Source organism: Lagopus muta, chromosome 4 (genome assembly GCF_023343835.1).
Source record: "Lagopus muta isolate bLagMut1 chromosome 4, bLagMut1 primary, whole genome shotgun sequence".
In the NCBI taxonomy this organism is placed as follows: Eukaryota; Metazoa; Chordata; class Aves; order Galliformes; family Phasianidae; genus Lagopus; species Lagopus muta.
Window position 1 is genome coordinate 19,044,232 of NC_064436.1, and position 27,005 is coordinate 19,071,236.

A 27,005-nucleotide genomic window follows, 5' to 3' on the forward strand; every position below is an offset into this window, starting at 1 on the left:
CAGCTTGTTACCCAGTTAATCAAGTAGCACAAGCATATGTGGTTTGATGTAGGCATTCACGTTGCCTCGTTTACCTCGGTTGTGATGCATACATAGATATTAGTTGGGGAAATGCTGTGCTGAGCTTGTGGTCCAGGACAGTGCCCATTGAAATCGGTGTGAATAATCCCATGGACTTCAGAGTGGGTTTTTCATTCAGGGAGACTTCTGGACTAAACATTAAATATTCCAGTGAGATCACTGCAGTGAATGGAAAACATGACTTAATGAAAAGGAAACGGGAAAAAAAAGAAGAAATAGACAAAGAGGCTTAGGACAGATTTACAAAGTATGTAGCACACATAAGTGGGGGTAAACTTTTCAAACAATTTTGCTACTATTTGGTCAGCTGAGGGAAGTAAACATTTGCAAAAAGGGCTCTCATTTTCGTGCCATTTACCACTGAGAGTGAAGGTTCTGGGTTGGGAATGGCTTTCCTTTGTTACTTCCTGAAGTGCTTTTTTGCTTTTCTGTTAAATTATTATTATAGGTAGGGAGAATCTTCATAGTTTATAGAAACTTCATAAATACATATCGTAGTTTTGTGGGGATGTTTGAAGACAGGGATGCCCTCCACATCAGGGAAAAGTGGGAATTCACATAGCCTGAAAATACTGTTTCCTCTGCCACTCCCCCCAGATGCAGTCTCCTGTTACCAGCTCCAGTTTAATGAATTGTTAGTATTAAAAACAAAACAAACAGCAACAACAAAAATGCACCGGAAAACTCTTTTGATCTCCTCTTCCAGCTGCAAGCTCCCAACCAGTCAAGAGTCATGGTTAATACATGTGTTTAAAATACTTGCTTCTTCAAACGCAGTTCCCACCACCCACACTTAATAAGTAGACTGGCAGAGTCGCTGCCTCTCTGCTGTACTTGAGAGCAAGATGTGATCTCCTGTGACTCATGATTGACGTTATGGGTCCTTTAACGTTTGTGGCACAGATGGTATGTGTATTCAGATAGCTGCAACCAAGTCCAGTCAGCTCCCTTCTTTAAAGCAGAGTTAGAAGCAACTTGATATCCTGTGTTTGGCTGCTTGTAAAAATCTCATATTTTAACACCTTTTTTTTTTTTTTGGCTTTTGAAAATCTGCCTGCTTACCTAGCTGTCATAGATATCTAGAAAACAATACTTATGAGGAGCACCTGAAGGAACTGGGGCTCAGGAGAGACCCCATCGATCCCTTCAACTACCTGAAAAGAGGTTGCACTGAGGTGGGTGTTGGTCTCTTCTCTCAGGTAACTAGTGAGAGCACACGAGGCAGTGGACTCCAGTTGCTCCCAGGGAAGCTTAGATTGGATGCTGGGAATATTGTCTTCATGGTAAGGTTTGGAACAGGCTGCCGGCAGAGGTGGTGGAGTCCCCCATCCCTGAAGGCATTTATGAGATATGCGAATGTGATATTTAGGGACATGTTTTAGCAGTGGACTTGTAGTGTTATGTAGATGGTTGGATTTGATGATCGAGTCTTTTCAAACTGAACTGATTCGCTGTTCTAGTCCATTGTCTACGTCATTTCTCAAGTCAAGCATTTTCAAAAATAAGTCTAATCCTCTACATTTTTCCTTCAGGACAGGGATATCATGCTATTGTAAGATGATATATTTAAAACAAAGAATTGTTGTTAAAGAGAGTGTGGGCAGATATCACACAAAGAAATTCAAGGAAAAAGTTGTATTGGTACTGGGCATCTGATAGCCATTATCTCCTCTATATGGAAGGGCTTGCAAATAGAGAAGTTCCCGAGTCCCCTCTACCTGGTGCAATGTCAGCAACCCAAAGCAATACAGATGTGCATAACTTCATAATAAAAATAGTGGTTTGCTACTTGCGTCTTGTCACCACAGCATTGCTATTGCTGTTGGAAATGCACTGGTGAGAGTAACACAGATTTGGAGTTTTGGAGATTGTTTTCTTTTTGCAGTGACATTTCTTTGCTTAAGAAAAAAAGCCACCTGAATTTCCCCAGTGTGCAGAAATGCTCTTTTCTGAGATAAATACATACTTTTAGGAACTCAAAACATTCGGAGGATGATGACTTAGATGACAATTTACATAATTTACGGAGTGTTTTCAGGGAGGAAGGACACAGATGAAATTAATACAGAATGATGTCATTTGTCAAAAAATCCAGTAGGAAGCACAGTGGTTGAAAATGATATTGTGAAATACACAGTAGTTTTCCTAAACTTACCTTGAAAATAATTGTTTTTAGAGGTACATATCTAACACATCTAGTTTCAGAACTCTAATGTTTAAAAAAAAAATATTCCGGTTCCAGTGTTGCTGGAAGCTTCAAAACTTGAGCGAGTGCAGTTAATTGTTAAGTAGAAACAAAAAAAAATATGTAATGGAAACAGCAAGATTTCATTGAGACTGCTTCACTTCCCTGTAAAAATTCTCGGGATAAAAAGCTCTTTTATTTCTAATCCTACACCAACAATAAAAAAGTGCTGTATTCACAGTTTTTTTTTACCGATTCTAAGAAACTTTCTCCTTCATTGCGATTTATTGCAGCTAGGAGAAGTTTAGCTTTGGGAACCTATATTTGCTCTTTTATTAGCAGGCTGTCGTTGGATTCATCCTTCTCAGCTTTCGCATTGGAGTGTTTAGTTCCTCCTTATCTATCTCTTGGCAGTGTTGTAGTTTGTTTCTGCAAACTCCTTAGCATACAGGAACCTAAGTTCGCAGGACTCCAAATTAGACTGCAGCTCAATTTATCTGACAGGCTTTTGAAGCTGGGGCTGTGATTCCTGGTTCATTTTGATATGTATCAACCATTTAACCTCCCGTCTCTACTTGTACTTGCTGACAAGGTGCTTTCTAGGCAGCAGAAGCCAGTCAGCCATCAGATCAGAAGCATGTGGTGCCCCTCGAGCAAACATTTTCCACCAACGTTTTGAAGAGAAAAAAATCTAAATAAATAACCTCCAAGGTTGAAAAGGGCCTATTCACCAAACGTTGGTAAAGTAATTCCACAGTAAAAATAAATGTTCAGTGAAGTGATCTTTCATTTGAAAATTGGATCCAGATTTTACAAACTGAGAGGGGTGAATGACTGTGTCAAATGTAGGGCAATGCAGTTTGTCTACAAAGTGTGTTGCCATGAAGTACTCGTGTTCTGCTTATGGAGAAATGCAATCTGGCAAAAGTAATGAGTTTATCAGCAAACTGTTGACATCACAGTACCATGAACTCCATCCCTCATGTAATATGTATATTCCTGTGTACGTACCCTTCCCTGGCTAGTTCAGAGTGATACAGTTTATGAGAGATGCATTTGGCAACGTATGGTTTTGAAAATAAAGATTTCTGTTCTTTGAAGAAAGATGGTAAAGACATTATCCATTGAAGGTAACAAAAGCTGAGCACCAAATGAGACTCATGAAAATCAGGCATTTAGTCCCTGCACAAAAAAAAAGTCAGTATTCATTCTTATTACTGGTAAAAGCACAGCAACTTTTTCTATATGCCTGTGGAAGAGTAGTTAGATGTTTGGAGTGATTCTGAGTCAAGTTTCTTGAAAAATGGCATCAATCAACTTCTGCATGTGTCATTTCTCAAAGTGTAAATTTAGTCATTTCACAAGATGAGTAAGAAGATGATTTCATCTGCTGGAGATGAACCCTTCCCTAGGATAAAGCTGTGAAATTTTGATGGTTCAGTCATCACTGGTAATAATAATTCTGTGATTGTCTTCTAGTTGAGAACTTTAATGGTGCTGCAAAAAGCCCAAAGGGATTTCCATTACTGTATCTGGATGCAGGTTAGCTGGAGTCATCAGTGTGGGGAAATGGTTACTGTATTAAGAAAATTAAGAACTCTGCTGATTCTGAATAGATCTGATGAGACATTTTAACGTAATCCCTTACACCACTAACCTGATTTCAAGTAGAGAGACTAATTAAGACTGAGACTTCTTTTGCAAAACCATTGTTCCTTAAAAACAAAACAAAAAAGTTGCTACTCATCCTAAAAGCACATTTTAAGGATAAAAAAAGGTTGTTAGTGTGATGCGAAAAAGGGAATAAATGCATTTGCCATCCTCTTCCTAACACTTTCATCTTTTGCCATCTCTCCTGGGTTTGTGGACTAAGATTGTCTGGCTTCTGTAAGGCAGCTTCCCTGATGTAGTGTCTTCAAAGCAACAGGCACCTTGTCATTTTCTTATGGAATGTCCTCTGAGAGAAAGGGGATTCTCCTTGCATTAAGCCTTTGAGGAAAATCAGGTTCAATAAAGGAATTTGCTGAGCACTGTTGAAAGGGGATGTGATTTCTGTAGAATTGAAGCTTGTCGTGCTGCCTTCTGTTTTAGAGGAAAGTTAACTCAGGTGAGACTGAAGAAGGCTAAATATACATATGCTCCAGCCCCAAATCTGCTGAAATTAGACCAAATTTGACTGATCTCAATGTGCAGGAACTGCTTTGACATTGATTAAGGCATTCCAAAATAAATAACTGTAGTAATCATAATGTAACGTTGCCGTTCTACATCTATGCAAGAAATACAATATGACTACTTGGTGTAACTTGACATCTGCCTGTGGAAATCAGTGGGTGACTGCCAATTTCCAAAAACAGAAAATCTGGCCCTGCAAATAATTTTATCTTCCTTTAATTTCTGTTGTTCCCAAACTACGATGCCACAGACCAAACCTGCATAAACTATTTCCTCATGCAAGTGTGTATCTTGGCAGATGTGGTACAGAACAGTCAGGGATACCAGACAGCCTTCAGTAAGTGCTTTTTGAAAGCTCTGTGGGCCTGGAATGTGCCATGCCAAATGTATGTTGTCTCCTCAGCTTTGATGCCAAATTTTAAAGAATGGCTTTAAATGCTAGTTTGCTTGTTTAGCTCTTTCTCAGTGATGCTGTTGTGTTATTTCTGACTCAAAAGAATGCATTGGAAAATGTAGTGGTTGGTCAAATGGAATTATTTGAAAGAAATGTCCATTTGTCATGTGGTGTTGAGACCCACAGGGTAAACCTATTTGTGCAGTGTGACATCAGTTGGTTTTCAAACTAAATCAAGGAGATACGTATCGACACAGCTATTTTTGTGACATTGAGGGGGGATAAATATGTGTAAAGGAACAGCTTTTTAATATTCTTTCAGGAGAATCTAAATCCCATATTTTCCATCAACATGAATGCGGTTCCATTTGAATGCTAAACCAGAAAGGTTTATAGTGCATGTGGTACCTATTTGAATTTTTAAAATGTCTAATTTCTGCTGTGGAAATGGAGGCCAGGTTGAGTTATTTATTGTGGGATGCAGAAGGAAATTGTGACCCTTTGCAGGGACACGTTAGGATCCTTGTGCTATTCAGCCAGTTTTCTCCTGTCACACCTACTTAAATTTTCAAAAAGACGCTTTAATGTATTGAGTGTGCTCTGGATCTTACTAGTTCCTGAGTGCTTATGACAGCTCTCAGAGATTGCTGGTGGCTCCCAGTAGATTGTAATTCTAGAAACAGGAGCCTGATGCTAAGCATCACCACCTGTTCCCCATTATTTTCCTTCAGAAGAAAACAATGCAAGGATAAAATTACATACTAATGGAACCCATTTTCACTAAATAGGTACATTTGGTCACATGTAATGTGGTGGCCCATAAAAGAAAAAAGAAAATAGTAAGCTCCTTTCAAAAGAGAGATACAAATAAAATTTAAATGAAGAGTTTCCTAACTATGTTAACCAAACCCAATTCTTACATGGCAAGTATGCCAATATCTGGTATGTAAGTACATACAGATCCTTTGTTGGAATAGCTGTGTTTTCAATTTTGTTTCTTGACATATCCTAAAAGGCTTTGGACTTCATTCTTTGTAAATCCACTACAAAGCTAATTTTGAACCCTTCTGGCATTTACACTGGAGTCCCTATTCCTAGTCTGCTTAGGACAACACAGGTCTAGTCTGAAACTATTGAAAGAAATTACAAGTACAAATGATGTTGCTATAAAGATACTTGCAAATTATGTGTTCTTTGTGGCATTTTGTTGTTACTCATCATACAGCAGTGTGATCCACCATGTTATCTCTCCACTATATGCTCATATAGATTCAGAGAAGTGAAGACATTTTAAAAAAGAAATCATCAGTTAGCTGCATTCACGCTTTAGCATGTGCACATAGGATAGATGGTATGCTTTTTCAAGCACAAAAGCTTGAAATCCTGAATGTGGTAGCATGATAGCCTGGCAGAACCTGTGATATCCCGATGTGTGTTAGGTAGGATTTTCTAGAAGAAAGTGTTGGTTATGGATGTCAACCACTCTCTGAAGAGCACCCAAATCTCATTCTTAGCACTTTTTATTGTAGTTTGCCCTTTTGCTAATGGGCTATTCTTGAGGCTTTTATAGAAAAGAAGATTCTTTCTTTATTTGTTTGTTAAATGTTGTTTCTTGCTTGTGTTTTTTGGTGATTCTCAGAGTTTACATCAACCGCTCAGTTCTAAACTCTTGGGTAATGTTTCAATTTAATGTTAAAAAGTGGTGGAGCTTTTGGAAGTAACATTTGTTGCCTGAAGTGTTGTTAGTTTCTGACTTTTGGAAACAAGATTCCCTTCCTCTCTTCAAATTCGGTAGTAAAGGAAGAGCTGAAAGCAGAAGGCAAAGCGAACCAGCACCTTTCTCAGCTGGGCTTGACTTACAGATCTGAAGGTATTTTCTGTCTTCCCACCAGGAGCCAGATATTCAGAGCCATAATTGAGGGAATGTGGGAGTTTTGGGCTAGAGTAAGTTTTGTGGCTGCACAGAGCAATCTAAATCTTAGCTGTAATTATGTATGAAGAAAGGCTCGGGATCAAAAAGTAGTGGGCTTTATTCTCTCAGATGTGTTTGTTCTACAAGTACTGAACTGAGATCTTAACTCTGAAACTGAAAAAGGTTTTGCTCAAAGCATGCAGAAAAGAGAGTAGATTTATGGAGTGCTGTACAGCTGCTATTTCTGAATGCAGTAATGGTTTTAAAAATATTTTTAGAGTTGCAAACGTGTTTAATGACTTAAATATTTATAAGCTTGGTTAGCCTATAAAAGTAGGTTGTTTAAGCTTTGCAAGAGTTTTGTACTGGAAGTACAAAATTGACTTTTTGAAGGCATTGTCAGATTTTGGCTGGGAAAGACCCTTTGTTGGCCAGCCACAAAACTGCCGTTCTGCAGGTTTCTGCACCAGTGTGTTGGGTTTTTTTCCATAGAAGATAATAGTAGCACTGGATTGCACATCTAAAAGACAGCCCTCTCAGAGCGGGAGTCTGCACCAGAGCAACCAGTGCTGTACAAATAGCTTTGCAGTTATTCATGTAGCGTGCTAATGAAAACAATGATCTGGGAGAGTCATGAACAGAGTTCTGCCTAATGGAGCCTCATTAAAACAACAGTTTGCTGCTTTTCTTTTGAACTTTTCAAAAGCCTTTCTTGAGTTACACCCGATAAGAATGATAAGGGTACTACTGCACGTTCCTTGGCAAATCTGTAGCATGCAGGCATTTTCCATTCAGCTGAGTGTGTGTGTGTATTTACATGAAAGACAGGCCTAAGACAGACTCTCATTTCGAAACCATATGTACTTTGACTTGGAGACTTTAAGATAATTAACTTGAATCTTTTGGTATATGGTAAACAACTGTGGCTTAGCCCTGAGTAAAAAGAAGCTGGCACTGAAAAGAAACAAGGAAAGAAGGTCAGCAAAGGTTTGTGTAGGTAGCTCAAAGAGGCATCAGGGGATCTCTTTTCTTTAGTTTGCTCCTAGCACGCAGTCCCTTCTGGCCATTAGTCTACAAACTGCTGGGTTTTCTTGGTATAATTGATTGTAGCACTGCTGCTAATGCTGACATTTGAGTGTCTCCAATTGCACTTCATTTTGCAATTTTTTGTTACTAGATCTTGAAAAATTGGAAGAGAAATATTGAGTTCAATGACTTTGAAGGTGTGTGTAGACAGACTTTGTTCTGTTTCTAAGGAAAAGTGGTCTAACTGCATTAGTGTGATTTTCTTCCTTTATTTCTCCAAATCTCATGATCAAGCATGGTTAATCTTGTCAATATTAACTGGGAGAAAATATGAAAATATTTGGAGAGGAATGTTTTGGAGAAGAGCATTTATTTTCTCTAAAAATTTTCTAGAAAACTGTCATAAAAGCAATGTAGTAGTATTTGCATGTTCAGTTAACGTTTTACAGTACACAGAAGCCTAACTGATGATCAGTACTTGTATTGTAGGATTTACTGAGGGACTTCTCCCTGTGTCTACGCTGATAACAGGGACTGCGATGCTCTTTTACAAATTCAATCTGTAGGCCTCAGCATGTTTGCATTGGTTTACTTGAAAAAGAGATCTTTTCCACTGAATAAACCTAGACAAACTTATTTAAATTATATCAAATCTTAGTAAGTACACTATGTACTATCTACAAGTTAGGTTAAGTTTTAAGTAATTGGTAAATATCAATTCATATGTCTTTTTGCCTATTGTTTTTAGCTCAGCTAGAGCTTGACGCCCTCAAATAACAACTTTGGTACATCATCTAAATTACCAGGAAATGTAATGATAGGACAAGGAATATCTAGTTTAGATTAGATACAAAGAAGAAATTCTTCACCATGAGGCCACGGCCAGAGAGGCTCCGTCGAGAAGCCGTGGATGCACCATTACTGGAGTCAAGGCCAGGCTGGATGGCAGCAGGATCTGGTAGGGGGCACACAGCCCATGGCAGGAGTTCGGACTAGATGGTCCTTAAGGTCCCTTCCAACCCAAATGATTCTGTGATTCTATGAATTATAACGATGAAGATGTTTTTCCTTTAGGGACAAAGCATGTCTTTTCACAGTATGTATTTTGACTGTCAGCCCTTTAAGGCGGAACACTGTCTTGTCGCTCAGCAGCGTTCTGAAAATGTCATGTTTAAATGAGGTTCTGTTGATTAAAATGAGAAAGGTGCACCAAAGGGACCAAGAGCAGGTTTTCAGGAATAAAACCAGAGCTTGCAATGCATTATGACAGTATGCATGCAAATTTGTAACAGCATAACTTCAGCAAGGCCCCAGATAGCCCAGGTGCTGGAAAGTGATTTACAGGAGAGTTCAGAGCAGCAGCTTCCCACTGCGGGAAATGGGATTCTGCAGCAGCCTTCAGCTCCCCTGGGACGAAGGGAGTTATTCCTGCCTTTGTTAGCTTAAGCATCTGCACTCCAAAGGAGAATTAGCACCTGTAAAGCAGGATGCAGTAGAAGCTGATAAATTTGTTGCCACTGTTACTACGAATAGCAATGAAAATACCATTTCAGTTTTTCTAGGGAGAGAACTTTCTACTCTTTCTCATCTGGACAGGATTCAAAATGCTATGTTGCAGCAGCAACTGATTTAGAAGATGCTCTAACATTTTAACGGTGATGCTTTGTTATGTTAGAACTATGGCCTTGTTTTCCTTCTTGGGAAAATATCTAAAGCCAATAGGAATTGTTCCTGTTTCAGAACTGAGTGGTTGACACGAAAGGTTGCAATGTCTGAGTTTTGGTGGGATTTTTTTTTGTTCTTGTTTTGTTTTTCATAGGACTTGTAAACGTTGAGATGAATTGAGAATCTTGCAAATATGGAGAGCTGCCTAGTGGGTTTTGCTCTTTCCTCAGAGGTGTGCAGTCCATCAGTGTAAGTGCAGGCTCAGTGCAAGTGGAGAGAAATCCTTGAGCCTGAGGGCTCTTCAGAGCATAATTCCAGAACGTGGTTCAAAGGGCACCTTGCCATGGAGATGTGTGGGCCCACCAGTACCATGTGCAATGCATTTTGTACAGCCCTGTCTCCTGGAGAACTTGAAGAGCAGGAAAATGAAAGGGAATTGCTTTATATAGAAAAATACCTTTCTTGTAACTGAGAAAAGCCATCTAGCATTACTTCATTACTTTTTAGCAATGAAATACCTTTCGTTCACATCGGTCTGGTCTGCTTTTCTGCCTCCTTGCAATGTAACAATAATCCATTGCTTAAGAGGTACATCATGCTTTGTGTATAGTAAGCTATTGCAAATATTCGTTTTCTTACAGGCAGAAACAAAAAAGAACATTGAGCACTTCAATAGCTTCATTGCTGCTAGATGACCTAGACATCTATGACTCTGGACCTAGACATAAATATTTTTACCTATCAATTAAATCTTCTTATTCCCTCTTCCCTCTTCTTCATCTGGGATTGCATGCAAAATACAAGGCAAACAATAAATCATATCTCCTTTAAATCTATTAACAAACACTAACAAATAAAGTAAATGAGGAAATCTTCCTTTGTCATATCACATGGTCAACAGTTGCTTTCAGAGTAGAACTTAAGGAAAGCTGTGCTCTAAGAAATGTATGGCAGCTGTTGAATAGGCTGAGTATGTTCAACTGTAAAATATGCTTCAGGTAATCAATTTATTTATATACAGTATACTTCATGAGTGAGACCTGAAAGTAGGAATGTATTTTTTTATATTTGACTGGGTGGTTGTCCTGATCTGTACTTGTACCCTATGTAAAGAGGATAATTGTCAAAGGCACGGAGTCGCTTATATTTGGTGCATCTGAAAGGAAGGGTACAAGTTCAGAAAAAGGAAAATAATCTTATTGTTAACTGCACAGTGGCTGAAAAACAGTTACCTGTGTAATGTGGACTTCTTATGTGGGCTTCGCACAGCAAAGTCATTTAACTTCCTCTATTCTCTTTCTATCTGTGTAAAAGAAAAAGGGGAAAAAATAGCAAACAAAACCAACTCTCGTCAAGTAGAGTAGCAGTTAAAAAACTGACCACACAATTACAGGGAGGCACAGCATCTACACTCTGCCTCTGGGCAGCGCTGTCATGCAAACAAAGCCAACCAGAGGTATTCAGGAATGGGCTGACTATGTTTGCCTTCCGGGGCATCTAAATGTGAGAAATGCTTGCCAACAAAGTGTTCTCCTGGAGAACCCAGATCCTTCAGAATAAAAGCTGTCAAGAAGGTAGTGCAATTTAACCATGATTCCTGTTACTTTGGCTTTCCTAACAATTATCAGTTATATGTGGAACTTTTCATTACAATAGAGTTGCATGAACAAAAAAAGTAGTATCAGGTTGCTGTGTCTGGCTTAGCTTCAGAAGTGGAAGTACAGTAATGGGATAAATGAAAGGCCACCCACTGTAAAGTGCGGGTGACCAGTATAAGGAAAAAACAAATCTTGCATGGATATTTATTCCAAAGGCTGTTACAGGGAAACTGTTCTCAGACTGATGTTGTGCCAAGCACAGGGGATTAAGCTTTTTAATGACTTTGTTGATTAACTTCCAAGACATCTAGGAACAAGGAAGAGATTCCATAGCTCCACATAAAGAATATTATTTTCAGACCAGAAAAGTGTGCTTTAAAAGATGTATTTTCAGAAGGTACGGTAAAATGTAGCAGGGAGGAGGATAAATAGAATTCTTAGCTGCAGAATCAGCTTATTCTGAGGATGGGGACCAGATCTGATCTATATATAGTTAATCTGCAAGCAAGAAGAGGGTGTAGCCAGAGTACGATGTCTGGAATGAAAGATGGTCCCTCAGTGGCTATTGCAGACTGAAACTTTGAGCAGCCCCTACTCGCTCAGGGGCTGCAGACATCAGTGCAGTCTGAGCCACCCTGTTCTTGCCTCCTGGACCGCATGTGCTCAGCTCTGTCTTCTGAGAATTGGGGCCTGGGTTTGTTTGAATTAATAGTGAAGTCATTACACTATGTAAATATGTTAGTGTTCATCTGGTTTTACTCACAAGTTATTCTTGCCTTGCTGTGTTGTTCATGTTTTCTTGTTTGTGCAAAATTAGCTAGGAGCATTTTAAAAGAACAGGAAAAAAAAATGGTAAATAGTGTTGAAACCTTGATTGCTAAGCTTTTTACCACAGGCTGAAGTTGGGTCGGCAGCTCTAAGTTAATCATATAATAAGAGCACGATGACTTTTTAATGACACTGTCTGTCAGGGTCCTTTCCTTTTCTGCTGTCTCTGTCTTCCTCTGAGTAGAGTGTGATAATTTGCCTTAATAGTCTCATATTACAATTTTTGCTTTTACTGTAGCTGAGAAGTCAAGCAGGCAACAGTGCATGTCCAACCACAGACAGACGTTGCCTGAGCTGCAGGGTTCTGTGTCCAAGCCCTTCCTCAGGGCAGCTGCTCCATTGCAGGTGGTCCCCCTGTGCATGGGCACTGCTGGCCCCCTGTACATGCACAACTGCTGCTGCAGCAGGCCAGGGTGAGGAGCTGTGGCTCTCATAGTGTATGTTTTCCTGCAGTTGCACTGAGAAGAATGGGATCCGGTGCCATAGTCTGTGCTGATATTAAAGCTGGGCTAGCTTGCTTTGATGCCTGATTTCCATTCTTCATAGTTGCTTTGGAGTTGGAGATGCTTGGCTTGGTCCCTCTCATTTTACCCCTCCCCCTCCAAAAGAGTGGTCACAACTATCACACTGCAGAGGGTTTCATGTAGAGTAGGAAGAGACAGAGCAGAGGTGTTTTGAATCTCAGATGACAGTGGTTTTTGATGTGTAGAGAAAGAACTGAGATAGAAAGAAAGGCATATGAGCCAGGTGTTCCCACATAAACGACCATCAGGGAGAGGATTAATAATGCTGACATTCAGTATCAATTCAGATTGCAGTCAGCAGTCTGCTGAAGTGGAGACTGCGGTTCATCCCTCTCAGACATTCAGCATCTGGCTGTCTCTCCAGCTGACATGAACTCATGTTTTCTTCAGTGCTGTCCTTATAAATAGGAGGACTAGAGAAACTGCATTTTGAAAACTGGTGTCTTAAATGCTGTGCATTCTGCAATGTAAAGTGTATTCTGCAAGGAGTACCTATGAATAATTTCCAGGGTGAGGACTGCAGACATTGCACAAGTGTTCCTAACTTGGAAGCATTCTGTCTCCAGACTTCAAAGCAGACAAATGGAATTTTTGCACTGATTTCAGTATGACAGGGTTTCCCTCTTTTTCTAGACTTTGTGAAAGTTTAAAAGCAAAGGAAGTTCATTTCCTCAGTAGCAGTTCTATAGAAGGTAAAATCTCATCTTTCTCGCTGAACGTATGCTTGCACAGAGATGATTCCCAGCAAAAGCTCCACCTTGAAAGTGCATCATGACCTGGGGACATTCAGACCCAGGTGCTCAAAAACAGCAACTTGCTGCCAGTTCCCAGCAATGTTATTCTACTCCCAACCGCAATATCTGAATATCTACCTGTTGTTTAACGCCTGGTGCTTTCTGTGCTGGAGGATCAGCTTGCTGTTTCCATCTGGTAATATGTCTGGATAAAATAACCCATACTTCTAGAATTAATAGATTCAGAGGGAAAGCTCTTTTTGGCAACCCACTGTTCATCCATAGCAGTAAACATGCTGATCAAAAAGCCTGAAGAATCCTACTCTGAAACAGATGATAAATAGCCAATTAGAGACAAAACTAAAAAGCAAAATCATCAGAAAAGGGGTGGGGAAAAGGCAGAGATAAAAGGCCAAGAACAGTCTGCTGAAAAGGTTGGACATAGAACAAAGCGTGTGTTAACAAACCTTTATTCTTCAAGCAATCTTTGGTGATGCACTCAAAAATGACATAAAATCAAGATCTAGAGTTTTCCTGTCACACTGATTTATCACTACATTGTTGGCTTCAAAGATTACCTAATGTTGTTTTGATGCTCTCTGCTGTAACACTACTGCTGGTTGTTTGCTAGGCAGCATGAATCATGCAGTGACAATGCCCGTAAAATGGGGAGTCAAACTGACCCCAAACTTTTGAACCTTCTTTTAATCATGTCTTTTGTAAGGTACCAATCAAGATTCGTGTTTGCAACATAGGATGCTCCTGGTCTCTCCAAATGTTGAGATGGAAGTGCTGCTAGGTAATCCCAAGGTCATGAAACATGAGAAGGAGGGAAAACTTGAGCACATGTATGCAGTGTGCGCAGTGCAGGGGAAATGCAGTATGTTTTCTCTGAAATGGGATGATTCAGTAAAGTGACACCAATATGATTCTGAGGTCAATAATTTTCTTAAAGGTGTGATAGAACAGGAAGACCCATAGCTGTGCTGCATTGGGAACTACGATACATAGATATACTATATGCTGGTGTTAGTTTTATGTTGTTCTGTGTCATAAAAACATACATACAAATACATTTTGGGTATAGTGTGCTTGCCTTTAAGTTACTTGAAAATACAGCTCATTCCATGCTTGCAGAACAGGAGGTTGTTTTCCACGACGTTTTGATGAGATTGAGGAAAGCCTGAGTCAGGACCCACGTGAGTCCTGCAGCCTTGCCTGTTCAGAGAGACCTTGCTGAGGTTTGTTTTAGGGTTGTTAAGATCTGAGTTTTCTTTGGCTCTAGTACATCATGAGAGCTGGACTACTGCATGTTCTTCCCCTGGTGGTCTAGAAGTAGATTGAGTATTACTTTCAAACACGAATATTTATTGTCTTAATAATGCAGGCTTCTGGGGCCATTAGCCACACAGTTGGAAGGAATGATCTTTGGAGGCTGCAGCATACACATCCATGATGTAGCACTATGTCAGTCTGTGAATCAGACCTTTTAAGTTGAAGAGTTAAAAATAAGTTATTGCTAAAAGAAAGTGTCTGTGCTTAATCTAGCAGCAGAAGATGGTGCTTTTCTCTCTTTAGCTCTGGCAGAGAAATGGGTCAGATATGTTTATTGTTTTAACAAGAAAGAGGCTTGGTAAGAAAAACTGAATTGTTAAGCTTATCATGGCAGCTCAACGGAGTAAATTTGTTTCATTGCAACTACAGAGAGTTTTACTTTCAGGAACAATCTGTGCCCTAGCAGTCACAGGGAGTTGAGAGTTTCTGGTGAGATCAGTCTGAGTCAGGATCCATGTCTGGAGCTGTCTGAGAGCACAGCGTGATTTCCTCCATGGGATAAATTAACTGCGGCATTCTGCTTGTGCACAGTGAGATCCCTCACTATCATCTATGCTTGTGTAGAGCTAAGAATAGAAAATAGCAACATCAGCAGTGCTGTGGGAAAACTGTACTACTCCAGATGGCTGCTGATAAGCTCTTTTGTCATGTGGGATTAAAAACAAAATAGTACTAAATGACAATCATTTCCCATCCGCATCTTAATTTAAATGCTCACTTCACTGCTAGGAGAAAGAGGAGCGAAGTTTGTCAGTTAGACATGGATTGTCTGAATATGTTTGAGAAAGCAGTTCAGTTGTCTTGTAGGAGAAAAAAAAGGCTATAGGAGAAGAGAGTTTTCTTTGTTAGTTATTTTTTTCTTCCATTTTTCTTTATCCAATTTATGTGGTTTTGAGTGAAGTGTTCTTATTTCCATTGTTGCAAAGGTTTGTGTCCTGTGAGATCCCATTAGGTCCTCTCACTGATTTTCACAGGTAGAATCTTCACTCCTCCTCTAAATTGGCTATTGGGAACAATCCTATGTGTGACATATTTATCTAGCTCTACAGGCGACATGTGATGTGTGCATCTGTCCCATCAATGTAAATCTGGTAAAAGACAAAATGATGTTGAGATCCCCACTCAGGATCAGGTCTAACCAGTGAGTCATTCAACAAATTGCATTCTTTGTAAATGTTCTTGACTGTGGGCCATTTCGTTAAAGCTTTGGATTAACTAATTCTTCAAAGAGAGAGAAAAGCAAAAGCAGACCCAGCACCCCTGTGGCTATTTCATGTGTTGACTCTTCAAGGACAAAGTCCTTGATCAGAAGGAGAGTTCTTCTCCTTGTCCTGCTTTGGGCAGGGCAGAGGTGATCACCAGGATTGAGCCAGTTGGTTGCTACATCATGCCTGATGACTGTGGGATATTAAGCAATGTGCTTAGTCCTGAGACTATGACCAACAAGCTCTATTGTTCATCTTGTAGCTGGAGGGAGGAAACGTTGTTCTCCCCTCTATAGCTCAGGCCCGTTGTGATCAACCAGCTAGCATGCTGGCTGTAGAGAGGTTGGCTTCCACTCACTTTGCAGTCATTATTTTAAATTTTATAAAAATAATGCGAATAGGGAAAACAACCTTGTCTTCATTAGGAAAAGTGAGTAATAGACCAAGTTGCAGTACCAGTTGCTGGTAAACTGTCTCATGGTGTGTGAATCTAGGTGAGCTAAAAACAGATTATTTATTTATTTTTAACAGCAGAAAAAGGCATTTATGGATATAGAATGTGTATGGATCTAGCATGTCTCTAGAATACCTCCAGGGGTGGTGACTCCACCACTTCCCTTGTAGCCCCTTCCTTTTGTGAGACTTCTCGAGTGCTGCTCATCATCCATAGAAAAAGAGTACTGAGCAACCTCCTTGCTTCTGCTTCTGCTGGAACCGGTAGTAGCCATGATCATCTGTCAGGACTGACTCTGCACGTGGACTTTATGATATTTAAAACACAAGCAAAAAGTGAGGTGCTTCTGGGCAAGTCTGTAGCGATATCTGTTTTACTGTATCACTTTTTTAGGCACAGCTATTCTCAGTGTTGGAGGTAGATCTGAAGCCAGCAGTGTTTAGGACTACTTGTGCTGGATAAGTGATGACACAGCTTAGGTGAAAATGCCAGTTGCTCTTCCTGTTTTCTTCTGACATATCTTGATAGTACAGTGTGGAGTAGCTTTAGCATGAAAACAAATGAGATCTCATAATACGAGCAAATGAGAGCCTGGTGACTAAGGCGCTGGCTGGGAATACTGTTTTCAAATATATACTGGAGGCCAAGCTGAAATTCAAACCCTTATCTCCCACAGCTCAGTAAAGTGCTTGCCATCAGACTATTCACTCACCCTTCAGCACATTACAGCATCTGTCTTCCTCCCTTGTGCTTCTGCATTATGTTTTGTAGTGCCAGACAGAGAGACTGGGGCTGATTGACTCCACAGCACAATGGTTCCAGCACTCGTGCTATTTGAGCTTGTGGTGAAACTCTGTGGTTCAGGGTGACCACATTGCAAGAGAGTAAATGACTCCAGGAAAACTATCAAGAAAGCCTCATTGCCAGTTAGCTGAGAAAAGGTGCTATATTAGATCTCTGGCAAAAGGAGAAGGCAAAGGTAAAAATAAACCTCACTTCTGTACACTGCAAAAGAAAGGAATGGCATTAGGTGGATATGAAAGCTAGACAGTCACTCCTTTCCTCAACCTCACTGTGAATTTAATGCAAAAAAAATAAGTGCCTTAGTCGTAGTCCTGGAAGGATTGGAAAAAACAAAACAAAACAGTTTTTTCCTTCTATTATCTGCATCATTTTCTATAGTTCTATAGTGTGCTTTTGCTCTTTAGAGTGTAAATTCAGGAAGGACAGGAATGGAGTTTCATATTCCCTCTTTGTTAAAGAGAAAAGATTTATGTTTGTGTGCTGCTTAAACCTAGCTGGCAAAGGTTAGCTTTGGTCAATAGATGTAGAGTGAACATCTTGGCTCAGAAAGAGCAGCACCATTTCAGTATCTGTCTTCTATAGAAGAATACAAAACTAATTGGAATGACTGAGGAGAAAGCGTCTTACTTCTTCAATGCTCTTCATCAGAGTAAACAATCTGAAAATATGAATATCACTGGCAAATGTAGGTTATCCCATGCTACAACAACATGACTGCCTGTAATCTGGGCTAAAAAAATAAATAAGATTGCTTAAATGCAGCTTCAGGGAGTGCTGCATATTTTATCTCAGTTTCATCTGGTTTCCCATAATATCAAAGCCATGTTTAGTGAATAGAGATTTACGACCCGAAAATGATATGTATAGCTGAAGAATGTGAAAGGATGAAGTGCCTTGTAGAATTAGTTATCATTGCTAGGGAAGTAGAGCTGGTTTACAGCTTGCTTTTTCCCTCTCCATCTGGGACTGATTTGGGTCTTTGCATTGCGTATAGGAAATGTTCTCTGCTATTCTCTCAATGTAAAGACTGTGTTTTAGGCTCTGAGGTAGGAAACTCTGAAAACCTTGAGTTGTCCACGAACAACTGTTAGTATATGCTTTTCTACAAATATACTTTCTTATTCCTGTATTTTAAAATATATATACTTATTTATACAAAGATGCTCAACTACTACTGACAATGAGACAAATATGAACATGTTTTCCCTGCTGTTAGCCAAGACTAGGTACTATGTTTTGTTTTTTGTATTTCAGTGAATACTGCGGAGATAGATTAATTGTATCGCAGAAGGCATGAGTTATTTCTAATGAATGTCTACTGATTAGGAGACAAGGCTGTGCAGGCATTTTTATTTAAAGCTCCCCATGACTGATAACTAGGATATCAAATAGATGGTGGTTTTGGAAGAAAGATCAAGGCAATTGATGGCATCAGGCAATTTGCAAGAAGGTTTTTCATGGAGCTGGCTGGCAGCTGGTTGTTTAGAGTTTTGAATAGACTTGACAGTTTTGTCCAGGCTACGTGTAACACAAGACAATTTGTGGGTATGCTGCAGTCATTTCCCTTGGGTAGGTAAATGTTTTGGATTACTTTTTAATTTCAGAAATGTCATCTTTGCTTAGGCCAGGGCTCGAGAGTTAGACTTGAGGAGGAGTTGTGTCTCTTATCTCAGCAATTTTTAAAGCGTCTTATGTAACTTCTGCCATTCCTAAAGATTGAGTTGAAATCTAGCAATTAGGTGTATCATTTAAATGTCACTCAGCCTAACAGCCAAAAGTAAAACAGACAGTAGATATGGTATGCAAGATATTCATTAGCACCATTTAGGATCAGCTTTTTTTAAAAAAGCTATTTGAGGAACCAAAGAAAACTGCAAGTAGGTTTGTTGCTGACAAGTTGCAGGTGTATGCCACATGCCCATATTGGAAAAAAGATGTGGTTATGAAGGTCTTGATGACAGACAAGGATATAAAATGCCTTCATCTCCAGGTTACAGCTTGTTCATCTGTTTTTTATTTGCATTTTCCCCTGCTAGCAGTGTTAATATTTTCCAAACTCAGTAAAACCATGCACAGATCCATACAAAGTTTTTCTGAATTTTCTGTTATTTAGTTTAGTAGGGTTCTGATTCAACTATATTGTAATTATTCATTAGGATTAATTATTTCTTGCTGGGAAAAATGAGGAAAAGGACCAATAAGGTTGAAGGGAGAGCACTTTATCTAGGTCTGGTTTCCTAGAACAAGGGAAATCCAGTTATACCTTGAGTACCACAAAGGTGAGCATTTGCATTTGTCTCTTACCACTGCTCCTAGCTAAAAGATTTGACCTTCTTTGATGAATGAGGATGAACTTGAGAGGAAATGCTTACTCTTAAGGGAGAAAGCCTTTTACATATGTCAAGTTCTCCAAGCAGCTGTGCTCTCTATTCATTCTCCAAAGATGCATATATTCATAGGGCAGAAGTAATGGAACAGCAGCACTCTGGAAATAACCAGCCAGCTCTTTAGTTACTGTAAAATAAATTTTGAAAAAGAAGACAATTAATGAAATCATATGGAAAACGGCATGGTTCTGCCCAGCTAAAGGCACTCGTGTTTTTATCTGACCTCTTGTTTCTTCTACAGTTTTCAAGAGAATAGCAAAAAGACGGAGAAACAGGCTGTCCTCCATCTAAAAGAACATTTTTCATAGCAAATTCTCAACATCGTCCAAGTTTTTCTTTTCTGAGAGCAGTATAATCAAGACTTGATTAAAAAATATTTTAAAAGTAATCATTCTACATTGAAAATTGAGATTTTTGTTTGTGTTGAATACATAATTGCAGTAGTCATTTTGAAAACAGCAAAAGCAACACTTTGATTTGTTTAAAATGCTGGAGAAAATCAGCTGAGGAGGTGTAAACATTTTCCAGAAAATGCCTCATTCTCATCTTTTTATCTAAACAAATTTCCTCAAGGATAATTTTGAGAAATGGAAAAAGATCTATGATTGGGCATTTTAATTAAAGATTTTAATTAATTAATTAATTAATTTTAATTAAATTTTTAATTTTTAATTAAAAAGATCTATAAAATGATATTTTATAATTAATATAATAATATATTATAATTATATATATTATATATAATATAATATATAATATATAATATAATATACATATTATAATTAATATAATAATTAATATTAATTATGATAAATGATAAAATAATTTAATTAATTAAAATTAATTAAAATGCCCATTATTATGCTCATAATTAAAATTAGATGCAGACAGCGCATTTGAAGCTATGTGGGATTCAGCAAAAGGGATCCTGGAAAATGGTGGTGTCGTTACGTCTCTTTCAAGCATTATGTTTTCTTTTGTAGGAATACTTACTGACCTTTCTCTTGCTAATGGGAGAATACAGTTCCTTCATATCTTCTTTTTAGGAATCAGTCAATTTTTCTACAGGATAATGTTGGTTTGTCTGTGTCTGTGCTTTCAGGCAATTATATGTCCAAGAGATTTTGTGTTGTATACCATAGTCTGTGATATATATATTAGGGATGTTGTTCAGCAGTTGGTAAGTTAAGGAGAATAGTACGTACTTAAATGAAGTAAAGGCTATCAAAGCTAAATGCTGATTAGAGATGGTTGTTCACTTCCAAAGAGTCTGAATGGTACGGGTTGGAGTGGAATGGTACAATCATGAAGAAGCTTGCACCGGTCTGGTGAAGATGTGGACTGCCTCAAAATTCATAGGCTGGCACAACATGGTAATTGCTTTAAGTTGTGCCAAGGGAGGTCCAGGTTAAATATCAAGAAAAATTTCATCTCAAAAGAGTGGCGAGATATTGGCACAGGCTGCCCAGAGAGGTGGTGGAGTCACTGTCCCTGGAAGGTGTACAAGGAGATGTGGCACTGAGAGACATGGTTTAGTGGCATGGTGGTGATGGGCTGGTGGTTGATCTTTACCAACCTTTGTAATTCTATCTTCACTGTGAGAATGTGAATTTCTTATCCTATCTGGCACTTGTCAAAGAAAAATGCCTCCTTGGAGTTCCGATCTAAACGTAAAAGTTACCTGTTGCAGATGTGCTTTCAGTGACTGAGAGGAGTCACTCTGGCTCTGTTTCCCTTCATTGTGGAATTTTATACTCTTGTCTATGAATGAGAGACCCACGTATCCTGAAACACACAAAAATATAAGTTCTGTTGTGACAGCATATATTTAAGGCAAGAAAAGATGAAAGCACGAAAGGAATGGGTTGTAGTTTTGTCATTCTTGAGGCAGTGATCCAGCTCCACCAGCAGCTTGAGCCCAAGGACAAGGCTGCTGTAAAGATAACTGCATCTCTTAGCTTAGTGAATGGTAACTCACCTGTATGTTTCTATGTTTCTTCAACTTTTTTTTTTTTAAATGTACTATGTGCATGTCTTATACTGCACACAGTATATATGCTGTGTCACTGCAAACTTTTTACTTTATCCTCCAGATCTATCCTTGCACCAATGACAAGGAATGTGAAGTTGGGCGGTACTGTCACAGTCCTCATCAAGCATCATCTGCCTGCATGTTGTGCCGGAGGAAGAAGAAACGGTGCCACAGAGATGGCATGTGCTGCCCGGGGAATCGCTGCAACAACGGTACGTCACTCATTTCTTGTTTTCCCTCAAAAAAAAAAATCAGCATTTTGACAGTTCTACTGAAAATAGATTTTCCGAGTGTTCTCAGCAGAGGTATTTTTCCTTGTGACTGCATTTCCTTTTCTAAACCAAGATAAAATCCCTTCAGATATTGAAAATAACATACTCTATAAGCTCTACTTGTCCTCCCCATTTTTCTTTGGCTTAGAAAAGTTGTTGAATGATCTTTTTCTTCTGTTTCTAAAAAACAAATAAGATCTTATTTTCAAAACTGCATAAGTAAGCAGTCTAATCAGTCTGTATAAAAGTTATCTATCCATTGTGTTGTTGGACAAGGGAAATTTGGTGCCGAACTAGCCAAGTAGAAATATCAGCTACGTGAGAGTGAAATTAGAGTGACTGGATTCGTGGCTTTCATATTAATGTAGAACTGGATGGTGCTAGGCTTGGAAGGAGAGGCAAGGAGAGGAGAGGAGGGAAAGGAGAATCGGCTCCAACAGACAGTGCGTTGTGAGCCAGAATCCAAGAGCTGTGCCATGCTAGAGGCTGTTCAGTCTCCCCTGCTTCTTTTGCCTTCCTCCTCTCCCTGAAACAGACCCATACCTGAAGTCATCGTTATCATTTCCTCTACTTCATTAGCAATTAATTGTTTTTAATGTATCTATCTTTAAAACTTTTCTCCACTTTCTTTAATAGTATTTTTATGATTAAGGCCTCCTTATTACTAGACTTTTTCCTCTTTTGTTGTAGAGAAACCCCCCAAATGACGAAGCCACAGACAGAAAGAAATCAGAGCATTTTTCCAGCACTATTTTCCGTGTTGCTCAATTCTCTGGAAATCTGCAAAGAGCCCATATCCTTAAGGAAGCAAAATAGACCCAGTGAATCCCCGAGTTACTCCCTCTTGAAGTTTCTGTTGTAATTGTACTATTTGCATTCCCATACTCTTTTCCTGAGACCTGAGGAGATGTCTCCAAGACAGTCTCCAGGAGGTCAGACTGCAAGACTCTGTGATAGGGAGTGAAGTGCAGCTGTAGTGAAGACAGGCTAGGGATCAGTGACAGAGCCAAAAGTCACCGAAGCTGAGCCCAACACCCCCCTCACTTTAATGGTCTCAATACTGATCCTGGCCCAAGTATGTTCCTCGGCTTCTTCTCCTCTTGCTGAAATCTACAACTGACTGACTTTTCCTCGCAGGTATTTGCGTACCAGTAACTGAAAACATCCTCACACCTCACATCCCTGCACTAGAGGGGCCACGCAACAAGAACAGTCATTATGCTAGCAAGGATTTGGGATGGCAAAACTTAGGGAGGGCGCAGTCCAAGCTGTCACACATTAAAGGTAAGATCACATTTGCACTTCACCATTCTGCTATCAGTAACATTACGCTATTTAAATACAGCAGCACACACCAGCAATACATAGTAATTTCAGAGGTTGTGAATCTCTATTAAGAGAATTCAGAGCACAATTCTAAAAGCGAGGTAATACTGACCACCACTTTCCTCTGATTGAAATAGCATCTGCTTTCTTCCCTGTGTTAGAGGGGAATGAAAATTCACTTTTCAGTTGTACAAGACTGTGCACATCCTCCTCTTGTGAGAGCAATGTCATTATGCATTTGTCATTTTGTCTACAAACCTGTAGCTGAATTTCTCTTTACTAAGTCTTCTGGCAGTTCTTAACAGTTACTTTTCTGAACCTCCCAACCTTCCTAATTCATCTCTTTTCTTGTGTTTATGTCCTTCAAAAAAGCCACAGATGGAAATGTCATCTCTCCTTTTTCTGAGCTTCATTTGCAGCTCAGAATTTGTCCTTTTCCATTTTCCCCTGAGGTAAAACAGTTTGATTGTTCTTTTTAGGACATGAAGGCGATCCCTGCCTGCGGTCATCAGACTGTATTGAGGGATACTGCTGTGCTCGCCATTTCTGGACCAAAATTTGCAAGCCTGTATTGCATCAGGGGGAGGTGTGCACCAAGCAGCGCAAGAAAGGCTCCCATGGACTAGAGATTTTCCAGAGATGTGACTGTGCCAAAGGGCTGTCTTGCAAAGTATGGAAAGATGCAACCTCTTCTTCTAAATCAAGACTTCACGTGTGTCAGAAAATCTGAAGGGTAGATAGTACTAAGTATTAAGTGACTGGTTTTCTGTATTTAATGTGTTACAGTATGCTGGGAAATGAGGACTGCATGTGAAAGAGGAATGGCTAAATTAACAAGGTAGGAGTAGAAAAAAGTCACATCAAATGCATTTCTTTTTAAGCTGGTGGAAAACACCGGAGCAGCCAGAGATTTCCCACTGTGCAGTAAATAACTGTAAATAACTCGTACAGTCTGTGGGAAATGCTAATATGCAAATAAGTACAGTGGAAATTTAATGCCATTTACCTTGCTGTGTTGTCCCATGATGTTCCAGGGGCCAGTATAAGGGCTGCAGTGATTTTCCACCGTGGCAATGCCTGCTAAATAAATTGTATACATTGTACTCCTATAGGAAGCTGTGCATTCCAGGAAGACTTGTCTGTCAACACATTATCAGTGACTAAAATATTATACATTGCAGGTGCGAGGGATGGAAATACAGTTACTGTGAATCTCCATACACTTGTCATGCAGGGCTGACGCTTCAGCAAAGAAAGCATGCTTGCAGGACTGCTACGAGAGTCCTGAATTTTGTAGGCCCTCACAAAAAGGTGAGAACTTGCCACCTCATCATTTCAAGACAGCAAGCAGTTTCTCTAATCAGAGTCATTTAAACAGGGTTTTCTTTCTATATTTAGGCGAACTGAAATGCTTTATGTAGTTCAATGTCATAGTAGGGCACTTAATCGCTTGTATTTGTCTCGGTTTACTGCTAGTGTACATTGGATTGAACAGATGGAACAAATACATGCATGCTGAATCCAGAATTATATACAGGCAGTTGCTCATTAGACCTAACTATTCTTTCTTTTCCTAAACATACCTGCATTATAGACATTTCCAAAGAGATAGTGGAGTGTTGAATATCTAACTAATATCTTAGTGTTAGAAATTCAACACTAAGAGATACGAAATTGTGCCAGAAGATGTAGGCGCTTGTTGGGGAATTTAGATTGTACTGCTATAAACTCAAAGTTTTACTTTTCAGTAGTAGCAATGGGCTACAGTTTGCTATTAATGCTAAATCTGATTGCATTCTGCAAATGGATTTCTTTTTTAGCGGTAGCAAAGAAAAAGTTGGCACTTCCTCTCCTGCAGAAAACAATGCAAGAAAATATGGTAGAGCCACAAAAGACTTATTATGCATCATGTGATGATGCAGCATACCAGTTTCTGGCATGTATCTAACATGAACTCGATCTCTTCTAAAGGGATCTTCTCCGGATTTTTCTGTCAGGAATTCTGGAAGTACCTGGACTATGGAAACAACTCTGTGTTGTTTGTGTAGCAGTTAGAAGTTGAAGGATGGAGATTATCCTTTTTTTTCCTCACAGTTCTTTTTAAACTTTTGTCCATTTTACTTGTTCACAAGTAATTCTTGTGTATAGATGTTGATAAAGAGTCTGATATTTCTTTTAAGAAGTCTGGTTCTATAACTGACCTACTGCTAATCTGTAATTACCCATTTGTAATTTACTTAGTTTCACATTTTGTAACACACAAGACTTTTCTGTTTCATCAGTTCTGAACATATATACACCAATACGTAGTTTTGAGACCATGTCATCCTGTACCTAAAACACTTTTTCCACTGATACATCTCTACCAGTGGTTGTTTTAAAGTTACACCTTATGCACCCACTGAGGCTTAGATTTCCTAATAAGAATACATTGCCTTTAGACTTAAGAGTCTAAAAAAGAGAAAGGAAAGAAAATTAAGAGTAATTCACAAGTCTCTTACCTTACTGGAGTTATTTTTTAATTGCCATAAGGGGTTCTGGGGTTTTTTAACAGTCTCAGTTAGACTTCAGTCTCACAGTCCTATCAGCTCCGCTTTGGTTATTTCAAAGGAGTTCTTGTACCTAAAACAGGAATAAGGTTCAGAAATAGCATAATTTCAAGATATTGAAAAAGCGCAGGAACCAAATCTGTGTTATTTACACTGACAGCACATGCTCAGCAGAGGAGCTCTGTTGCCTTCATTGCAATTATGTGTACAAGAAAGTGTAATCCAAATGGAGCTGTGGGGTCGCAGAAATGGGCTCAGCAATTTTGAGCTTTTATCATTAGCTTGACCCTCTCCCTTTTCCTCTTACAAAACACAGTTATGTGTGATAATTTATTTACAGGAAATGTTTAATGAGATGTATTTTCTTATAGAGATATTTCTTACAAAAAGCTTTGTAGCAAAGTATATTTGCAGCCTGTTGACTTTTAATGTAGAAAAATGTATAATAAGATTAAATATATTAAATGTCCTTTCCCATTTCTCCACAAATCTTTTACCCATATTCTTTTATTTACCTGCTGCTTCAGAAGATGAGTTCTTTCTGTCTGGAAGGATGTGTGTGCTTTGGCTGTAGAAGTAAGAGCATCCGCTCACCTCATGGCACCATGTAGGCTGAATTGTGGTCAAACACATAAAGGCCAGGTTACAATGATCACACTTCATTTCCACCTAAACATTTGAGTATAAGATTTGAAAGTAATGCATCTGGATGCACTCCTTCAACTGGGCTTAAAAAGGAAAGAGCTCAGACACAGTCCCCAGAGCAGTACAAATCTGAGACTCACAGTGGGTACGTCCGACATTAAAATTACAATGGCATTTTGCTGTACGTTACAGCATACAAATACATTGCGGCAAGATAAAAGCACTAGCAAATCTGAAATGGTAGATAAGTAGTATTCAGCTCTAATAACATGAAATAATCCATACAACCCAACTGGAAGCATCGCTACAAGAAACAGCCAAGTTTTGAGCCCAGGAAAACCCTTCCAGGTCTCAATAACTATTGCCAAAAAAAAGCTGTGGTTATTGAGCAATGGTCTCAATATTCTTGTTACTTGTTTCTGGGAATCCTTTGCTCAAACAGATGTACACTTGGAGAATGAAATGGTCCCCAGGTAGCATTAGTGTTTGTAAAAAATAATAAGGTTTTGCTACTGTTGCTTACAGTCTTTGGTGGGTAGTCTTCCTTTGACCATATTAACACTTACAGCAAACAGCACCGTACTAAGAAAGTTGTGAGCGTCTTCAGATCCCAGTGACTTCAATGGAGATTGAGACAGCCAAAGCCTTCAGAGATTTAATCTGGGAACAAAAACAATAGGCACAGGCGGCTCATTGCACACCACAAATACTGAGCAACATAGCTGAACTGAATGGCATGCAAGCAGTTTCGCAAGGCTGAATGTTGAGTGTTTAGAAGCTACTCTGTTAACGTTTTGGGGAAACATACATCAGTTTAAGAATAAAAGAACAGCTAAATTTAGAGATAATTGCTCTCACTCCCTGTTGCACTCAT

General features: G+C 39.2%; 1 protein-coding gene across 2 annotated transcripts in view; it reads left to right on the forward strand.

Moving 5' to 3' along the window:
• DKK2 (dickkopf WNT signaling pathway inhibitor 2) overlaps positions 1–26,702 on the forward strand; it is a 41,579-nt gene extending 14,877 nt beyond the window's left edge. Inside the window, exons 2-5 of one of the 2 annotated variants that reach the window (XM_048942479.1) lie at positions 21,401–21,551; positions 22,749–22,895; positions 23,417–23,607; positions 23,724–26,702. In XM_048942479.1, the coding sequence (XP_048798436.1) occupies positions 21,401–21,551; positions 22,749–22,895; positions 23,417–23,607; positions 23,724–23,738 (504 nt within the window). In that variant the 3' untranslated portion in view covers positions 23,739–26,702. Of the gene's footprint in view, positions 1–21,400; positions 21,552–22,748; positions 22,896–23,416 lie in introns of both variants that reach the window. The other variant, XM_048942478.1, reaches the window with a different exon arrangement.
• The last annotated feature ends 303 nt before the right edge of the window (positions 26,703–27,005 follow it).